We start from the raw sequence: 18,776 nt of genomic DNA, 5'->3' as shown, positions 1-18,776 counted from the left end.
ACTGTGCCTTTAGATCATGGATTTCGATAAAGGAAAGCTCCTATGGTAAGTTGCAACAAGCAGGCGTCTCGCCAGTTGCCAAGACACACGACACACCGGCTCGGTCCCCTCGACAGACAAAGACCGGTCGTCGCTGCCTACCAAATATCTTTCTGTTATAAATATATAAATGCCACGACTACGCTCAGTTCCTGCGGGGCATGAGACCCCGCATCCCAAAGTTCGGGTAAGGGTCTGTTTCAAGATAATAATATAATCAAAAGTTAAATTTACACTTACATAACCAAGACTTCAAATTATATTAGCCCTTTCTCATGCTTGAACCCCACCGCAATCGCACCCGCATTCCACTGACCAGTGAGGATACGCATACGATTCGTGATTGAAATCAGCATAATCAATTCTGGCGTCCTTTGGATTGATAAGGCCTCCGCCTCACTGATCAGTAACGGCGGGACACCTCTCCAACCAAAAGGAAGTCAGTTAATTTATACTTATTAGGCAAACTTACTACAAAGAAATACCAAATAACGATTATAAATTTATTTACTAATCCATATATACGTTAGGATAAAAGCTCTAACTCTAACTAACTAACTCCCTAGCCTTCTTAAACCCGAAGGTTCATGGCTGCAGCAACACAGGCCTTCCATCTTTCCCTATCTTGAGCAAGTTCTATATACTCTTTTCCATCCCTACCGATTTCCCTTAGGTCCGGAATATTTTACCTTGGGAACATCCATGGCCTTATATTGCTGATTCTTGACATGGCTTTTTACAGTGCAGAGTTGTCAGCTCTACGCCTAACCCCCAATATGAATGGAGGAACTACTACACAAGACAAACACAAACACATTAGACAGCACAATTACTACACAAGACGAACATAAACACATTAGACAGCACAACTAATACACAAGACATACACAAACACAAAAAGATAAAAGAAAGTATACAATTTTCAGATCGAGAGAAAATTACAATGCCAAAATTTAATTTCTGTTCAAATAACTTCCGAAAAACATAGACTGAAACTTGCTTTCTCATAAAATACAATCCAGAGAGCTCTCTCTTATATAGATATATATACATCGTCCATATCCCAGCTTAACTTGGTTTCAATAAACAGGTGACAAATTAACAGCAATGATCGACAATTTCCATTAACCAAAACCAAAAGAAAATTACATAAACTTCTTATCCGTAAATATCTATTTGTGCTTCTGTCATATTTTCACTTCAGTATTATGTTCTTTAGAACTCTCGAGGTATACTACCCTCTTCGGGGCCAACCTCCAATAACATTCATAACTAAAGATAAGGGGAGCCTGTCTCTACCCAATTACCAAAGCCATCTCTCGGCCACAAACTACAAATGTTCGCTTGGAATTCCATAACATAACAGGGTACACTGTCTACCCTCTTTGGCTACTTACATTGCAAAAGCAAAACAATAGACTTTTACATAAAACGAATTTCTATAAAAACATTTACTCGACCGGTCACCTATTATAACTGTTTCAAAATTATATCTAATATAAAACCTAAATAAGAGAAACCAATAAACGTTCCGGATACTCAGACTTTAGAAACGGACGTGAAACTATATAAGTTATTAGATTTAAGAGACATCCTCTGAACAGAGGTATGCTCTCGGATTTAAGTATCAAAGAAACAAATTTATTTAAATGAACCTCCTGACCAGGAGAATTCAGAATGATTTAGAATAAAAATAATATAAACTCGACAAGAAGGATGTATATCTTGAATTTATATCGGAGTCACACTGACCAGTGCCAACTTCGATAGAATTTATGAATCAAAATTTTTAAATTATTAAGATTAATTAAGTATGAATCAAATTATTTATAAGCCTGCCAAAATCCCCTTTAAGGATCATGCTGACCAGCACAAATCCAGAAAGGTGGCTTACGGAGAACTCAGGACATTGTAGAAGGGAGAGCTGACCAGCCACTCCCCTCACAACGCCTGTGTTCTCCCAGCCCTGGACCTCGACAAGCGATTTAATCACCTAACGATTCCGGAATCTACTGCTATACTGATTATTTTGCCAGCGAGACGGCTGGTATTTATACTTGCGAGATTGCGCAATTCTATTTCTCAACAAAAGATTTCGACAAACTGAAAAGTTATTTTTAGCATCTAACAATTACCCCTTCCAAAAGGCATTTCCAGAAACACAATTCAAGCTAAACTTATTTACAAACCCACGCAGCGCCGAACGAAAAAGAACTCATTGTTGTTAAGGAAGAAAAACAACGCAAGCTTCTACTTGCTTTGCGTTCTTTCTCGCTGGGCCGAAACTGCGTTACAATTTTTCTTAAACAAAGATAAAATGTACATTCAAAAGATTAGAACTACAAAATAATTTATACGAGGGCTATTAAATATTAAAAAGATTTGCCAAAAATTTTTCAATCGTTACAAAGTAATGTAGGAAAGTTTATATTATTTCACAGAACAGGAACTCGTGATTGAAAAATGCACAGTGACAAATCGATGCACGAATTAAGTACTAGGAGTGAACATATTTTTCTTTTACGCCGAAACGGTAAAACATAAGGGTCGATTGTGCAGTCTAGCCAATAAGGATAAAACACGAATTCGAGACTAATATAAGTATGAAATCTTGAGAAAATCTAACATTTAATAGAAACATTTCAACTATTTTGTAATTTCTATAAACACACGCGCGCGCAAACACACACAAACATATTTTTGGATCTGACCCCTCCATAAAAAAAATCCTGGGAACTGGCCTGAACCATTAGGTACGAATACATAATTGCTCCATAGCATGCTTGACATATTACAAGAAATACGATCCTGTTTCCTAAATGTAATATTTTATATAACGTATTACTGAATTAGGCCGGGACGTAACAATAATAAAGGAACAACCGAGGAATTAAAATATACACTATAAGTGCTTGAGTGGAAGTAAAGGAACATGCCTTAACTCATTGAAAAACTACGAATTAATTAATTTTCACTCTGTGTATAAATGTACCCCTTCTCCCTCTGAGCCAGTGGAAGAGATGAATGGAGGAGAAGATAAATGTAGGAAAGGAAGTCAAACGTGGAAAAATGGTGTTCAGAAGAAACCACCGACTGACCGCATGTTGAGCTTGCTGGTGTCCCATTGTTTATCTCTTAAAAACGTGCAGGATTGCGTTAAGGGGTTCAGCTTCCTTTACGCTTAAATTGATTCTATTTTTGTTATTTAGCATTGCTTGTCTAAATACAGTATATTTTTGAAACAAGGGCTTGCAACAAATAATGACCTGCGACCCCTGGTGTTGTAGCGCCCTGTCCTAGCCACGGAGGTGGGCTATTATTCTTATATTGCTTCATATTGGTCATGAACTAATGGGATGCACGATGAGACAAACACACAGTTGCCGGCCTCCGTGGCGAAGTGGTCAGCACGCCGCGATACGACGCCAGGGGTCTCGGGTTCGTATCCCGGCTAGGGTATGGGTATTCATTGTGAACGTCTCTTCATAAATTTCATCAAGTGGTAGAAAAGCAAAGTAAAATAAACTAAATCAATCAATCAACAAACGCACAGTCATTCATTGTCCAGGATTCGAGCTTAGGGTCTTTGGATTAACAGCAAGTTACGCTAAGCACTCCGCCATAAGGTGGTTCTGGTTTTGGATTAAGCTGTAGATCCAGTCCCGCTACATACATGAGAATGAAATTGTCTTAAAAGAAACGTTGCTACACTTTTGAATGCGCAAGACTGCCTGTCATTGGCACCGTCCAGTTCGTTGCACTTTTCGACTCTATCTGCACTGGCGTGTCTAGTTGGTTAGCGTGCAACATCGACTCGTCTACTTCGTTGATTTGGTATCAAGTTTGCACTACGTTCTGGAGCGGTGTAATGTATGGTATGTGGTCACGTGGTGCATGCTAACTAAACAAATGAAAGTCTAAAGAAGCAGACAGGCATATGTTGAATATTCTGAGCTTGAACACCGCTATTCGTCCACTTGGTTGAACGTCATTTTCTTGCACCAGCGTAACACCGGGACACAACTGCACTACACCTAGTGTCAAAAGGTGCAGCGAACTAGATGGAGCTACTTTCGAAGACGCAAAACCGTCATTATCTTAACAACACAATCACCACCACGTTTGACCACGAGCTAAAACATCCACTGAGCCAGCCACACATTCGAGACCTCAAAGGCCCAAGCGCCAACCTTTCCACTCACCAGTATCGTATTCATTCTGTAACCGAAGCACACAGTCTTGTCCTTGGATCACCATCCACGACTAGCGACCATCAAAATGAAACGACTAACTTTATACACTTTTCACTTTCACTGACGGACCACAACCGTTGAATTGGTCAAAACGATAACGGGACTTGGTTAACCAGGCGATGGCTGGACAAGATAACTGTCCACGTAAAGGCAACTCCTTGAGCTTTACGCTCTCCTTCGTCCGATGTTAATTGTTTATCTTGTAACGCGATCGCCATGCTTTGGAGACGATCGAAAGCGTAACAGCAAACAAGAAACGAAAGTGATATGGGGAAACCGCCGCCTCTTCGACAATTAGTGGTATGGATCCTTATAGCAACAATTGATTCGGTTGTTTATTGCAGAAGGATCCTGGTTGATTGGTATCAACGCAGAAGATGGTTTCAATGTTTGCTCCACGTGTAATGCTGCGAGTGCTTCAAATTCTTCATAAATTTTCAGATCAGTGGTGGCAATTATTGGAGGTGCGAGAGGGGGCAGTTTCGTCCACACTTTTAACCCCCATTTTCCCCACATTAGGCCACCTTATTTACCAAGATTAAGTAAACTGTCTTTCCTTCCCAGTTTTGGCACCCGAATGCCACCACGGTTCAGATCTGTAGCCTACGGAATAAAATTGCTTGCAGTTCCTGTTTCTTGAAATCCGGAAATGTAATCTTCACGCATTTTAAGTCCAGTTTATACTCAGGTAGTATAATTGAGACTGGACCTGCAGTTTAAAATGATCCGAACCACTATGCAATGTACAGTCACCGGCAAAAAATGGGACACCTACAGCCTGAAGTTTCCATTGAAAGTTTTTTATTAAAACCCACTTATGGCCGTATAGTTAGGCAACACACATAACGCCTTGCAGGGAAGCGAGTATTTAAGGATCTAGGTATCCCATTTTTATTGCCGGTGACTGTACTTCCACCGCATATCGAATCCCATAGTCTTTGATTACAAGGCGACGATGTTAACCACTACTCTATTGGTGAGGCCCAATACTTCTGTAGAAATTTGTGAAACTTTGCTTTTAATTCACTTTATACTGACGATCGGATCTACAGTTTACAATGGGATCCCAGACACTGCATGACTCCACCGGAGATCCATCCCGGGAACCCTTGATTATCTAGGCATGTTGTACAGCCGGATATTTGAATCTATTTCAACCCTTAACTGGTGTGGTACGGGTCAAAACGCTGGCGAACGTTAATTTCCGTTTCTATAATTTATGAGTTTCCCAGTAGAGGGCTCTGGTTCTCAGTAGCTGTTTATCTTTGCAGTGTGCATTGACAACAGTTGTTCACTTTTCGCGCCATACGACACATAAAATGCTAACGTAAAGGATGCGGTGTGGGTCAGATTGACATGTGCATTTGATTGTTTTCGTATAGTAGCGAGTTCGGGTCAATCTGACCCACACCATATCTTTTACGTTAGCATTTTGTGTGTCGTATGGCGCGAAAACTGAACAAAAATTTGACCAACGATTGTGACGGTATACGTCGTTTGATTGTTAATGAAGAGTCAGATGATAATGTGGAAATTGAAATTGATGTTTCTGAGCTTGTAAGAAGTGCAAACGGCCTTTGTGTAGCAAAAGTACTGTGAGATTTTGCATATATTGTGACCCGAGTTAAGTGATGCAGAAAAAAATAACTTTTCAATTCATGAACAATTTACAAATGTCAGTGTTTTTATTCATGTTTGTTTTCTTAATTCCCTATACTGAACAATTATCTTGAAGATTAGTGAGTTCAGAAATTTGAACAAAAATATCAGTCCCTGTAAACAAGATAAAAATGTTAAATAATAGTTGATAATTTTCTGAACATTTTAGTGTGAAGAATTTTAAGCAAAAAAAATGTTTTGTATACTTAATTAACATTAATGTAATCATTATAAATTCAATTTTAGAATTATTTGATCACATACTCTCAAAATAAAGAAACTAAACCCACACCACACTACTACTGCGACTAAAATCCTCCACACCAGTTAATGTTAAGGGTTAATTCAAAACTGACCGTATTCGGTTTATTGGGGCCTGGAGTTTGAAGAGTGACTTTCACTGAAGGCACTGAAATATCAAGGTCTCTTTTTGTGTACTATACGCCCTGGGTTGTTGTTCTGCAGCCTAATAGGTTCAAGCGACTGAACCCACAGACAGGGTAATAGTGTGTGGGGCTTGTGCTGTGTCATCCTTATATGTTTGCGATTGTCTCTTCATCCATTTCATAAGCGTCTGAAGTAAAAATAAAACTTAGGTGGGAAGATGTTTGGTAGAGCCTTGGTTCTAGGGGGGGATGGCTCTACTGTTTAACATGGTGAAAACGAAACAGCTGGGAGGGTTGGTTTGCGAAAATTTTGATAGCTGAGGATACAGTTCCCCCGAATCGCACCTCTCACTTCGAGCTTTGCATCTCACGGTTTCACCACGTATAGCGAAAAGTGGCAGAAAAGAGACGTAGAGTAAATTCTATCAATCAATATTGGGGCAGCTTGTCTCTCTCTGTAGACTAATCATGAAGATGAGGATGAATGAAAGGATAGTCGGAAGTAAGCAGCCATACCCAGACCTTGAATCGCACATACTACCCGAATAGCTTATGTGTGCATAAATTCGACTTAAAAACTCAAAATATCAGTACCTTTAGAGTTCAACCCTTGACTTTCCATTATCTGGTCCAGTTTCAAATTCCATACATTCAATTATCCCTGGATAGTATCAAGTGATAAGCTGGTTTGTTGCAACAATAAATTATTTACATTATTGGCATTGTTGTTCCACTGTAGCAATTGAGAAGTTCCGCATCCGTGCATATGCATGGTAAATTGTTTCCACATTGTTGACTGCGCAAGGCAAATATGTGAATACAGAGTACAATAAATGAACTTGAAGATAGATAAAAGAAGTATTGACAGTTCCTTTAAAAATGAGTTTCCGATTACTCTCCCATTGTATTCACAACGTCAATCATTGCACCCAACACTACGGTATCATGTCAAGATTTGCATGTTCAAAAAATGTACATTCCCCGTTATGAAGTCTAGAGAGATATTGTACTGCGCTTATCCAAACGTAAACATCATTGTATTATTTTCTCATATTTTATTGAACGTTAACATGCAAGTGCAATGTAAAGTGAATTCCGCAGAACAAATACTTTTTCCTTTACTGATTAGTGTTAAATATTAATATAGATACGGTAACAATACGTGGTGAGAAGTGACGCTGCTGATTTGAACGGAATTTTCTATGCATACATCTGAAAAGTTCAAGGATCCTTTATCTTGGTACAATAGCCTTCCTTTAATTCAGCTTCCAGACCGAAGTGGCAAGCCACACCGGCCCCTCGAGTCTATAAGAGTCTACGAGTCATCCACCAACCTGAAGAGACAGAATGGTTGACATACAGTCACCGGTAATAAAATAGCGAGGATAAATGCACTTTAATAGTAAATTTCGATAGCAACTTCTACCACGGCCGTAGAGTTAGGTAACCCACATAACGCCTTCCAGGGAAGCGAGTATATCAGGATCTAGGTGTCCTATTTTTTTATTGCCGGTGATTGTACAGGAACCAAAATTACTAATACATCATACGACCTGTCTCGAAATTGCTAGTAAGTCTTCTCTGGCTATTAGTACATCTTGTCGATGTCTCTTAATTAGGGTTGTTAAATGACTAGGAACTCATACATTTTAATGGGTTCTATTGGGTTTCACAACACAATTTAAATTCGTTCCAAGTTGCGTATTGTTTCATCTGAAAAAATATTCTTGGAACGTATTTAAATTGATCCGGAAAGAAGGTTCCTTTACCGTATTTAAATTCATCCGGAAGAAAGGTTCCTGGACCGAATTGAAATACTTTACAGATAAAAAGGTTCTTTACGGTCCAGAAACCATTTACGCTTCTGATTTTCTCTCTTGGACCGGAATTGAATTTGTTTAAAATTCGTGGACCTTTATCAATCCTGTTCTTAATGTAATGCACCTACAGAATTACATAAAACCACGAGCAAAGTTTGAAACCAGTGGAACTTCAATACATTCATGTTCACCCAATAAATAAATTGAATAATCCCAAGTTGCTTATGCAGACGACATCATCCTTTCACAAGTGACACCTTTCCCTCCTTACCTTGACGTGAATCGTTCGGATTTACTAATTGAAAAGAATTCCACGCTTCTCGTTGCCCGGAACTTTTCCTTTCCACACTCCAGAGGATCCAGTTTTATTACAAAATTGTATGCAATTGTAGAACAGACTCAGTATTGCCAACATTATCAGAAACACATGTATTACAATGACATATATTTCGGGCATAAATTGCTTTACTGTTTGAACATGACCTGCGTGTGAGTGTTTGTGCATGTGTGGTATTCAGAACTGAGTCAGCTGTTTCGTGGTGTTGTAATCCTTGTTAAAGAAGATACATTTTTTAAAAAACGAGGTTAAAGCATATTACATGTGTGATTACGCATACGTAAAGGAAAGAGGGAAGCCAATCGTAGTCGGAAACATTAAGAACATTCCAATTATTCTGTAACTTGAGTTTCGAGTTTTATAATCATCAGCAATAGATAATGAGTTACCTAGATCTTGAAATACTATAGGGTGGGTGAAAAATAACTACGCATTGAAAATTTGCTGTCGTATTTGTAATAGGTATTTAAGCAATCTCAATGGTACTTTTAGTACCTATACATTATGGAATAGGATTACATGGGGAGGTAATATTCGTGAATATTTATTATTTTGTCATATATTTCCATTAAATTTTTAATTGCTTTCCCAATATTTCATATGTGCATACGAATATTAGTAAGAACCATTCTCAAATTATTATTATTATTATTATTATTATTATTTATTATTTGAAGTAGGGTCACACTTAAGCTTACAGTTCACTTTACACAGCTTTTGCCCTACATGAATTAATTTGTTAAGCTATACAATTCTGATATATGTGTATAAATGTTTATAATGCATAAAATATAGAAAATTAAAAGTGTACCTATATAATTGAAACACACAAGAAATAAAAAAATGAAGTAAGTGTATGTGAAGGAAGCAATGAGACAGATTAACATAATAATTTGTTGTTTAAATTTGGCCAAATTTCTCTCATTTCTCCAGGCTACAGGCAGTTGATTCCACTCCTTGCTTGCCAGCGATAGGGATTTTGATACGTATCTTGCCCTATTATATTTTGATATTCTGATGCTATTGGTATTATTAGATCGCAGATTGGGATATTGCACCTGTATTAACTTGTCGCTTAGTAAGTGGTTATGTGTGTGAATTGCCTGATGAATTTTGAGTAGGAACGCATATTTTCGCCTGGATTCAAGCGTGGGTAGTTGCAGTTCTTCTCTGCTCGATCGTGAAGTCGTGTGTGCTGTATATCGTATACTACGAATAGCCTAATATTGCATTTTTTGTAATTTATTAGTGTTATTTATGTTAATCCCATAGAGTACAGAGGAACAATATCCAAGTAACGGCCTAATAAATGCTTTGTAGAACGCTAATTTGTGGGCAAGGTATTGATCTACGCCAACGTCAATCGCTATTTAATATTCGCAATTAATTTGCACGTACTTAGAACGCATTTGCACGGGTTTTAATTAATTTGCACGTACTTAGAACTAATTTGCAAGTACTTAGAGTACTTTACATTTATGTATTTGCTTAATTATAACTTTTATGAATATATAATTATTTATTTTATGAAACATATGTATATAGAAGGTAATTAGAGGTACTAAACGCTATGCATATGACTTTATATTCATTACTGCAAAGTATGTAATGTATGAAACTATAATAATTAATGTTTATAATATTGAAAATAAGAGTTTATGGTTTATGAACCGCTATGAAAGGTGGTAATGGTACGATTTGGGACGGTCCCGGTATTCGAACCCGCGATATGTAACGGTAATAAATGGTTAGGCCTATAGTGTACAATGTATGTAATAATTTCATTATGTTATGAAAGACGATGGTGCAACACGCCAGACAGAATACGGTGAACTCCGCGCTGAGGGTAGAGGAGAAAGGAATTTGGGAGATGAGCGGTCAAGGTCAAATGACGTCAGAACGTCAGAACAAAGAAAGAACGCGAGAACCTGATTGACCAATCAGAGACCGCGTCGGTAGATTTTCAAAACCGGTTTTTCCAAGGTTAACTAGAACGCAAGAACAGGGGAAAGGTATGCAATACTGTAGAGCAGGGGAGGGATTGAACCAGACAACAAAGGATGTCTGGAAATGCGCAGCAAGGGTCAAATTTTTGAAACTGCGCGTCGCTTGCATGCTACAACATGTTTCTGTATAAGTAGGCCAAGGTTTTCTAGAACACTAGAACAAAGGATGATGGGAAGGAGTTCAAGGTGAACTAGACCGCAAGAACAAAGAAAGCGTCGGTTTATATTTCAACCAATCAGAAAACGCGTCGGTTTTATTTCAACCAATCAGAGAACGCGTCAGTTTTGTTTATGAAGTATAAAAAAACGCGTAAAAGCGAGAAGATGTTAGTTTGAGAAGAATTTCTGAACCATTGTGTCAGAAAAGATATCAACTTGTGGTGATTGTCTGAGATTTGAAGACAAAGAACTCAAAAGAAGCTATAATTAAGGTAAGTGATTTTTATTATCTATTGTTTTCTTTTTAAAAAAATATATAAACCAAATAATGAAACGAAGCAAGAAACAAATTTGCGTAATGTGAACAAGTACTACAACTATTTTTTCTATTTTTTTACAGGTGATTCTATTTTCTGTGTACGTGTGACTGGAAGGAACTGTTAGTGAAAGATGGCGTCTTCAAGCTCAACTAACGAGGCTAACCACACTGCGGTGAGTACTTCGGACGAAATTATAAGTAATTTTAATTCTGGAAAGTACACTTCCCCACTAGAACTTGTTAATGCATACTATGATATGTGTGACAGAGTTGTGTTCCACGACGATATCCCTACATGTGATCCTACTTTTTTCTGTGAGACAGTGCAAACAGCAATGAGCCAATTAGGGGTGGGGGCAAGTCAATTTTCAATTGTTGTAGTACTTGTTCACATTACGCATATTTGTTTCTTGCTTCGTTTCATTATTTGGTTTATATATTTTTTAAAAAAGAAAACAATAGATAATAAAAATCACTTACCTTAATTATAGCTTCTTTTGAGTTCTTTGTCTTCAAATCTCAGACAATAATCACAAGTTGATATCTTTTCTGACACAATGGTTCAGAAATTCTTCTCATACTAACATCATCTCGCTTTTACGCGTTTTTTTATACTTCATAAACAAAACTGACGCGTTCTCTGATTGGTTGAAATAAAACCGACGCGTTTTCTGATTGGTTGAAATATAAACCGACGCTTTCTTTGTTCTTGCGGTCTAGTTCACCTTGAACTCCTTCCCATCATCCTTTGTTCTAGTGTTCTAGAAAACCTTGGCCTACTTATACAGAAACATGTTGTAGCATGCAAGCGACGCGCAGTTTCAAAAATTTGACCCTTGCTGCGCATTTCCAGACATCCTTTGTTGTCTGGTTCAATCCCTCCCCTGCTCTACAGTATTGCATACCTTTCCCCTGTTCTTGCGTTCTAGTTAACCTTGGAAAAACCGGTTTTGAAAATCTACCGACGCGGTCTCTGATTGGTCAATCAGGTTCTCGCGTTCTTTCTTTGTTCTGACGTTCTGACGTCATTTGACCTTGACCGCTCATCTCCCAAATTCCTTTCTCCTCTACCCTCAGCGCGGAGTTCACCGTATTCTGTCTGGCGTGTTGCACCATCGTCTTTCATAACATAATGAAATTATTACATACATTGTACACTATAGGCCTAACCATTTATTACCGTTACATATCGCGGGTTCGAATACCGGGACCGTCCCAAATCGTACCATTACCACCTTTCATAGCGGTTCATAAACCATAAACTCTTATTTTCAATATTATAAACATTAATTATTATAGTTTCATACATTACATACTTTGCAGTAATGAATATAAAGTCATATGCATAGCGTTTAGTACCTCTAATTACCTTCTATATACATATGTTTCATAAAATAAATAATTATATATTCATAAAAGTTATAATTAAGCAAATACATAAATGTAAAGTACTCTAAGTACTTGCAAATTAGTTCTAAGTACGTGCAAATTAATTAAAACCCGTGCAAATGCGTTCTAAGTACGTGCAAATTAATTGCGAATATTAAATAGCGATTGACGTTGGCGTAGATCAATACTACAACCCATAACTTTTGGGACTGTTTCTCCTCCGTTACATTTCCTCGCCTTTTACCCTTAGCGTCGCGATTAGCCTCAGAAGCAAAAAACAGCGAAATCTTATATTTGTTCTTTTTATATCTCTGAAACCACCTATACTATAGAACTACATTTAATGAATTTTGCAGTCTTCCTTTTTGATCTGTTAAATAATCCAGTCAATAAAAATATACTTACATAGAAAAATCTGTTTTTCAGATACTTTAATCGGGTAATCTGCTTTTGCGTACTTCCTCAGAAATATACACAATCATAATTCTTTATAATTTAGCACATGATATAGAATAAGTCGAAGTCTAGTTAGAGTTGGCCTGTAAGTACTTCTGGTACATGTAGTTACTTGAAAAAGCAAATATTGGGTGTATAAAAGGTAGTATTCTTGTGAAACAGTAAAAAATCAAACTCATTTCCTCGTAATATTAGCTGTAAGTGCTTCTTGCAGATTAACAAAGCTCTGGCGTGTGGTCCTACGTCACCTATAATCCTTTGTAAGGTTCGTGTTGTCCTATAAATTGTCGATATACATACTAAGTCCCTAGTTACAGCCTAAGCTTTTAGTTTCAATCAGAGGATTTCAGTGTTCAGATAGTGATTGTAGCCTCGTATAATAACCCAAATGGAAATAACCCAAGTGTTGATGCACCCAAAAAACCAGTAATACTTCAAAAATACCTTGAAAAAGGGTATAAGGCTAAGTTATTCTTCTAGCATAGAAAAAAGTTTAGCAAGTGGACGTATGGTCCATATAGTCAGTCGTCTGTGAACTTCGTCTTGTCCTGTGAATTGTCAATATATTGATAAATGTTTTTTTTTTTTTTAAAAAAAAAGGAACAATGTTGGTAAGCGTCCAGTTATGGACCCTTGGTAAAGGGGTTTCAGACCTCATAGACACATAATAATTTTCGTTACACTAAAAAATTGGCCTCGTATAAAGGCAAATAGTCGAAATGTTAAACATTTCGTGTACTTTATCCAGTAAGCCTTAGCTAGAAATACAATAACAGCGTTACAGACATAAAAATTAAGCAAGCTTAGATATTCTAGTGGCACATAGTAAGTATAAAATATCCTTTAAAATACTCTGACAAATAGTTGTGGGTTATCTAAGATCAAAATTTTCAAACCCTCTCTCCTGCATAAATAGGCTCTAGAATTCACTAAGCCTCACAATAATATTGGGTACATGAAATAAAAAGCAGATGGAGACTGATGCTGATCGCATCATCTCCAAACAGCAAAAACAAAAGTATATGGAGCCCTATCTGATATATTTAGAAAACGTTTACCTAGTATAAGAGTAACAAAATACTCAGCAAACTCTAAAATAAACAAACTATCCTACGTAGCAGGCGTAACCTGCCCTAAATAAATACATATAGAAATACAAAACAAAAAAATGGCATAGTGGAAATCACTAAACCATAATAATAATAATAATAATAATAATAATAATAATAATAATAATAATATATTCTGTGGCTTACATTTTAGCTAAAAGTACTTTTTCTTTAGTGTTTTTGAAAAGATTTAAATAAATACTAAACTCTAAGTTAAAAATTTGTAAATATATATATAATACAAAACAAAATAAATAAAAATTAATACATACCCTGCAAAAAATCAGTAAAAAAGTTGAAAACATCTCTTTGTGCATCCAAAATATAATAACAAATCCTTCCTGACTGGATTAAATTGTGCTATTTGAGTAATATTAAGCCTAAACATGTAAAATAAAAGGGTAAAACTTGACGAAACACACTTCATGTGTACAAAATTTAATTCAAAACTAATCTAAATTGTGTTATTTGAGTAAACTAGAGAATGATCCTGTAAACTTGGAAAAAATCTCTCTCTCTTTCTCTCTCTCTCTCTCTCTCTCTCTCTGTGTTTGTGTGTGTGTAGATGTGTGTGTGTCCAAAATGTAATACAAAACACGTTCAAATCGTGTTATTTGAGTAAATATTAGGCTAAACTTGTGAAATAAACAAATAAAAGTTGAAAACTCACACTTTGTGTGTCGAAAATGTAACTAAAAATATTTCCTGAATAGATGAAATTGTGTTATTTTGGTAAAAATAGGTATAAAGTAGTAAAATAATAAGTTAAAAAATTGTAAGAATATCTTTGTGAGTCCAAAAGTTAATAAAAAATATTGCCTGAATAGTATAAATAGTGTTATTTTGGTAAAAAATTAACATAAAGTTGTAAAATAATAAGTTAAAAGTTGAAAAAAAATGTCTTTGTAAGTCCAAAATTAAATAAAAAATGTTGCCTGAATAGTATAAATAGTGTTATTTTGGTAAAAAATTAACAAAGTTGTAAAATAATAAGTTAAAAAATTGTAAAAATATCTTTGCGAGTCCAAAAGTTAATAAAAAATATTGCCTGAATAGTATAAATAGTGTTATTTTGGTAAAAAAATTAACAAAGTTGTAAAATAATAAGTTAAAAGTTGAAAAATGTCTTTGTGAGTCCAAAATTTAATAAAAATGTTGCCTGAATAGTATAAATAGTGTTATTTGAGTAATAATATGCCTAAACTTCTGAAATAAACAGATAGAAGTTGAGAACACACACTTTGTGTGTCGAAAATGTAACTAAAAATATTTTCTGAACAGATGAAATTGTGTTATTTTGGTAATAATAAGCCTAAACCTGTGAAATAAACAGATAGAAGTTGAGAACACACGCTTTGTGTGTCGAAAATGTAACTTAAAGTCTTTCCTGAACAGATTGAATTGTGTTATTTTGATAAAAATAAGGATAAGCTGGGAAAATATTTGACATAAAGTCAAAGATTGGTCAAAAATAAACTCAATAATATGTTAAATAGCACACAGTAACATAAATGTACAACCTAAATCAATAATCAAAGGGTCCTAGGTTCGTTACCCCGTGATAAAAGCAAATAGTGAAAACTGTAGGCCCCGTCCCTGATAGCTCTCCCTTCTTCATAGTACAGATAATAAACCCCTACGCTTCGTTCTCCTTGTTCAAATTAAAGTTCTCGCTCCAATCTAATTGGGTATCCATACATCCTTTTTTCTTGTGTTCTCGGTAACCTTGACTTACTTAGACAGAAACATGTTGTAGCATGCAAGCGACGCACAGTTTCAAAAATTTGACCTTTGCTGCGCATTTCCAGACATCCTTTGTTGTCTGGTTCAATCCCTTCCCATGCCCTGCGACATTGCATACCTTTCCCCTGTTCTTGCGTACTGGTTAACCTTGGGAAAACCGGTTCTGATTGGTGAATCAGGTTCTCGCGTTCTTTCTTTGTTCTGGCGTTCTGACGTCATTTAACCTTGACCGCACATCCCCCAAATTCCTTTCTCCTCTACCCTCAGCGCGGAATTCACCGTCTTCTGTCTAGCGTGTTGCACCATCGTCTTTCATAACATAATGAAATTATTACATACAATGTACACTATAGGCCTAACCGTTTATTACCGTTACATATCGCGGGTTCGAGTACCGGGACCATTTCACATCGTACCATTACCACCTTTCATAGCGGTTCATAAACCATAAACTCTTATTTTCAATATTATAAACATTAATTATTATAGTTTCATACATTACATACTTTGCAGTAATGAATATAAAACCATATGCATAGCGTTTAGTACCTCTAATTACCTTCTATATACATATTTTTCATAAAATAAATAATTATATATTCATAAAAGTTATAAACATGCAAATACATAAATGTAAAGTATTCTAAGTACGTGCAAATTAGTTCTAAGTACGTGCAAATTAATTGCGAATATTAAATAGCAACAGTCCTTGGCGCGGTCAACTTCTACTCAAGGTGAACATATTTGCAGACATATTGAAACTGCTTTATTCTAGGTGCTGCACGCGCACACACAATCTTCACATGTTGTGAAAAGGATAAATTCTTATCTAGGTACACTCCAAGATATTTTAGATTCTCACTTGGTTTTATATTCGAATTACCTATTTTAATATTGTCAACTTGCGTGATGTTATTGTTTTCCTTGGATAATATTAATACTTGAGTCTTGGACTCATTCACTTTTAACATGTTAGTTTGACATCACTCAAGAACTTCGGGCATGCTTTTTTCAATATTTGCAATTAACAAGTAAAAAGCGTTAAGACGTAATGTAACAATTTGATGACATTTTAAACAGTACCTGAAAATGTTGCAAGGGTATGTTTGACCCATCGTATCTCGCTGGGGAGTTTGTTTCATGCAAGACGGCGCGCTGTTACACTTTGCACTTTCGTATAGGCCTGGTTGGACCACAATTTTATAGAACGTTGGCTGGTACGACAAGGACCTCACGAATGGCCTGCCAGAAGTCCAGACTTCACGCCCTGTGACTTTTTTTTCTGTGGGGCTTGGGAAGGGTGAAATTATACAAGACAAAACCCCGCGCTGAGGAACAATTAAAGGCACGGATTCGGGATGTTATCACTAACATCCCGAAGAAGTTCCTACAGAAGACCGTGGATTCCAACGTGCAGGAAGCGGGCCTCCCCGATGGCGCAGTGGTAGCGTCGTCGCCTTGTAATCAAGGGGTCCCAGGTTCTATACCCGGTGGAGGCACATGGTACAGTGGTTCGGATCCCACTTTAAACTGGAGGTCCAGTCCAGATTAACCTTTCTGTGCATAAAGTGGACTTAAAACAACAATTCAATTCGTTGGAGGAAGCTGGTGGATGCCGCCGGTACCTACATCTGAATTCATAATAATCCTATTCCATAATGTAGATGTACAGAAAATGTCATTGAGATTGCTTAAATTTTACAAAAACCTACAGAAAGTTTTCAATGCCTAGTTACTTCTCTCTCACCCAGTAGTTTCTCCATTTTTCGTTGTGTGTGTTGCCTAACTCTACGGTGATGGCCGAACTTTATATTGAAGATTTACTATTGAAGTTAGACAATACACATAAACCATTGAAGGGATCTGGGTGACCCATTTGTATTACCGGTGACTTTGCATGAGATATCTAAATGAAGATGGCAGTGTTTAGGTTACGTAATAGCGTACCGTATGCCATCGAATCTTATTTTTGACATTGCAAGTCTTCAGTGAAAAACAATTATAAATTATTATCAAAAGGTTCGTCTTGCTCATACAGGCTAGTTATGTTTAGGCCTACAGTTTAAGGTAGGCTCGAAACCATTGTCTTCCTATGCAAACCGAACAAGAAACCCATTGATTATAAGGCGACAGTAAAAAGTGGTGGACAAAGGAAGAGATGAACCTGAATAACAGTTGGGCTGAAAAGTTCGTAGGCTAACATAGTAAAAAAATATTTTTTGACAAAATTCGATTTTATTATTCAATATAGTTGCCTTTGAGGGCGATACAACGATTATAGCGGTCATACAATTTTTCGATGCCATTTTTATAGTACGATTTCTCTTTAGCCTCAAAATAGGCCTCAGTTTCGGCGATTACCTCTTCATCAGTGCTAAATTTCTTTCCAGTGAGCATTCTTTTAAGGTCTGCAAACAGGAAAAAGTCACTGGGGGCCAGATCTGGAGAATATGGTGGATGGGGAAGCAATTCATAGTCTAATTCATATAATTTTGCCATCGTTTTCATTGATTTGTGACACGGTGCATTGATCGATTGTGAGCACGCGCGGCACCCATTTTGCACACAGCTTTCGCATGTTCAAATGTTCATGCACAATATGTCCAACACGTTCCTTTGATATTTTTAAAGTCTCAGCTATCTCGATCAACTTCACTTTACGATCATTTAAAATTATTTTGTGGACTTTTTTTATGTTTTCGTCGGTAACAGCCTCTTTGGGGCGTCCACTGCGTGCATCGTCTTCGATGCTCATTTCGCCTCGTTTAAATTTAGCAAACCACTTCTCAACGGTTGATTTTCCTGGTGCAGAGTCCGAAAAATGTTTATCAAGCCAAGCCTTGGCTTCAACAGTATTTTTTTTCGCCAAAAAGCAATGCTTTATTAACACACGAAATTCTTTTTTGTCCATTTTTTCACAATAACAAAAGCTGCTTCACTCACAATGCTATATCTCACGAACTAATTATCCGGCAGCTGTGAAATTTATACACGTATCTTTTGAAGGTTAGTACTAAGTAAAAATTACATGGATTTAATTCTAGTAACGCCATCTATGAGTCAGCCTATGAACCTTTCAGCCCAACTGTTAGTAATCGGTG

The 18,776-nt window shown here is 36.7% G+C and overlaps 2 protein-coding genes across 2 annotated transcripts in view; one reads left to right on the top strand and one right to left on the bottom strand.

Annotated features, from left to right (window-relative positions):
* The window catches only part of LOC145988306 (uncharacterized), a 12,028-nt gene extending 7,726 nt beyond the window's left edge, over positions 1 to 4,302 (bottom strand). The window contains exon 1 of the mRNA XM_083123170.1: positions 4,242 to 4,302. Coding sequence (XP_082979296.1) covers positions 4,242 to 4,256 — 15 coding nt within the window. The 5' untranslated portion in view covers positions 4,257 to 4,302. The remainder of the gene's footprint in view (positions 1 to 4,241) is intronic.
* LOC145988309 (uncharacterized) overlaps positions 1 to 18,776 on the top strand; it is a 264,996-nt gene that overhangs the window by 177,676 nt on the left and 68,544 nt on the right. The gene's annotated exons all lie outside the window — the stretch shown is intronic.

Source organism: Lepisma saccharinum, chromosome 5 (assembly GCF_977018435.1).
Source record: "Lepisma saccharinum chromosome 5, izLepSacc3.1, whole genome shotgun sequence".
Lineage (NCBI taxonomy): Eukaryota > Metazoa > Arthropoda > Insecta > Zygentoma > Lepismatidae > Lepisma > Lepisma saccharinum.
The sequence above is the reverse complement of the archived record's forward strand: the minus strand, read 5'-3'. Positions and strand labels throughout refer to the sequence as shown.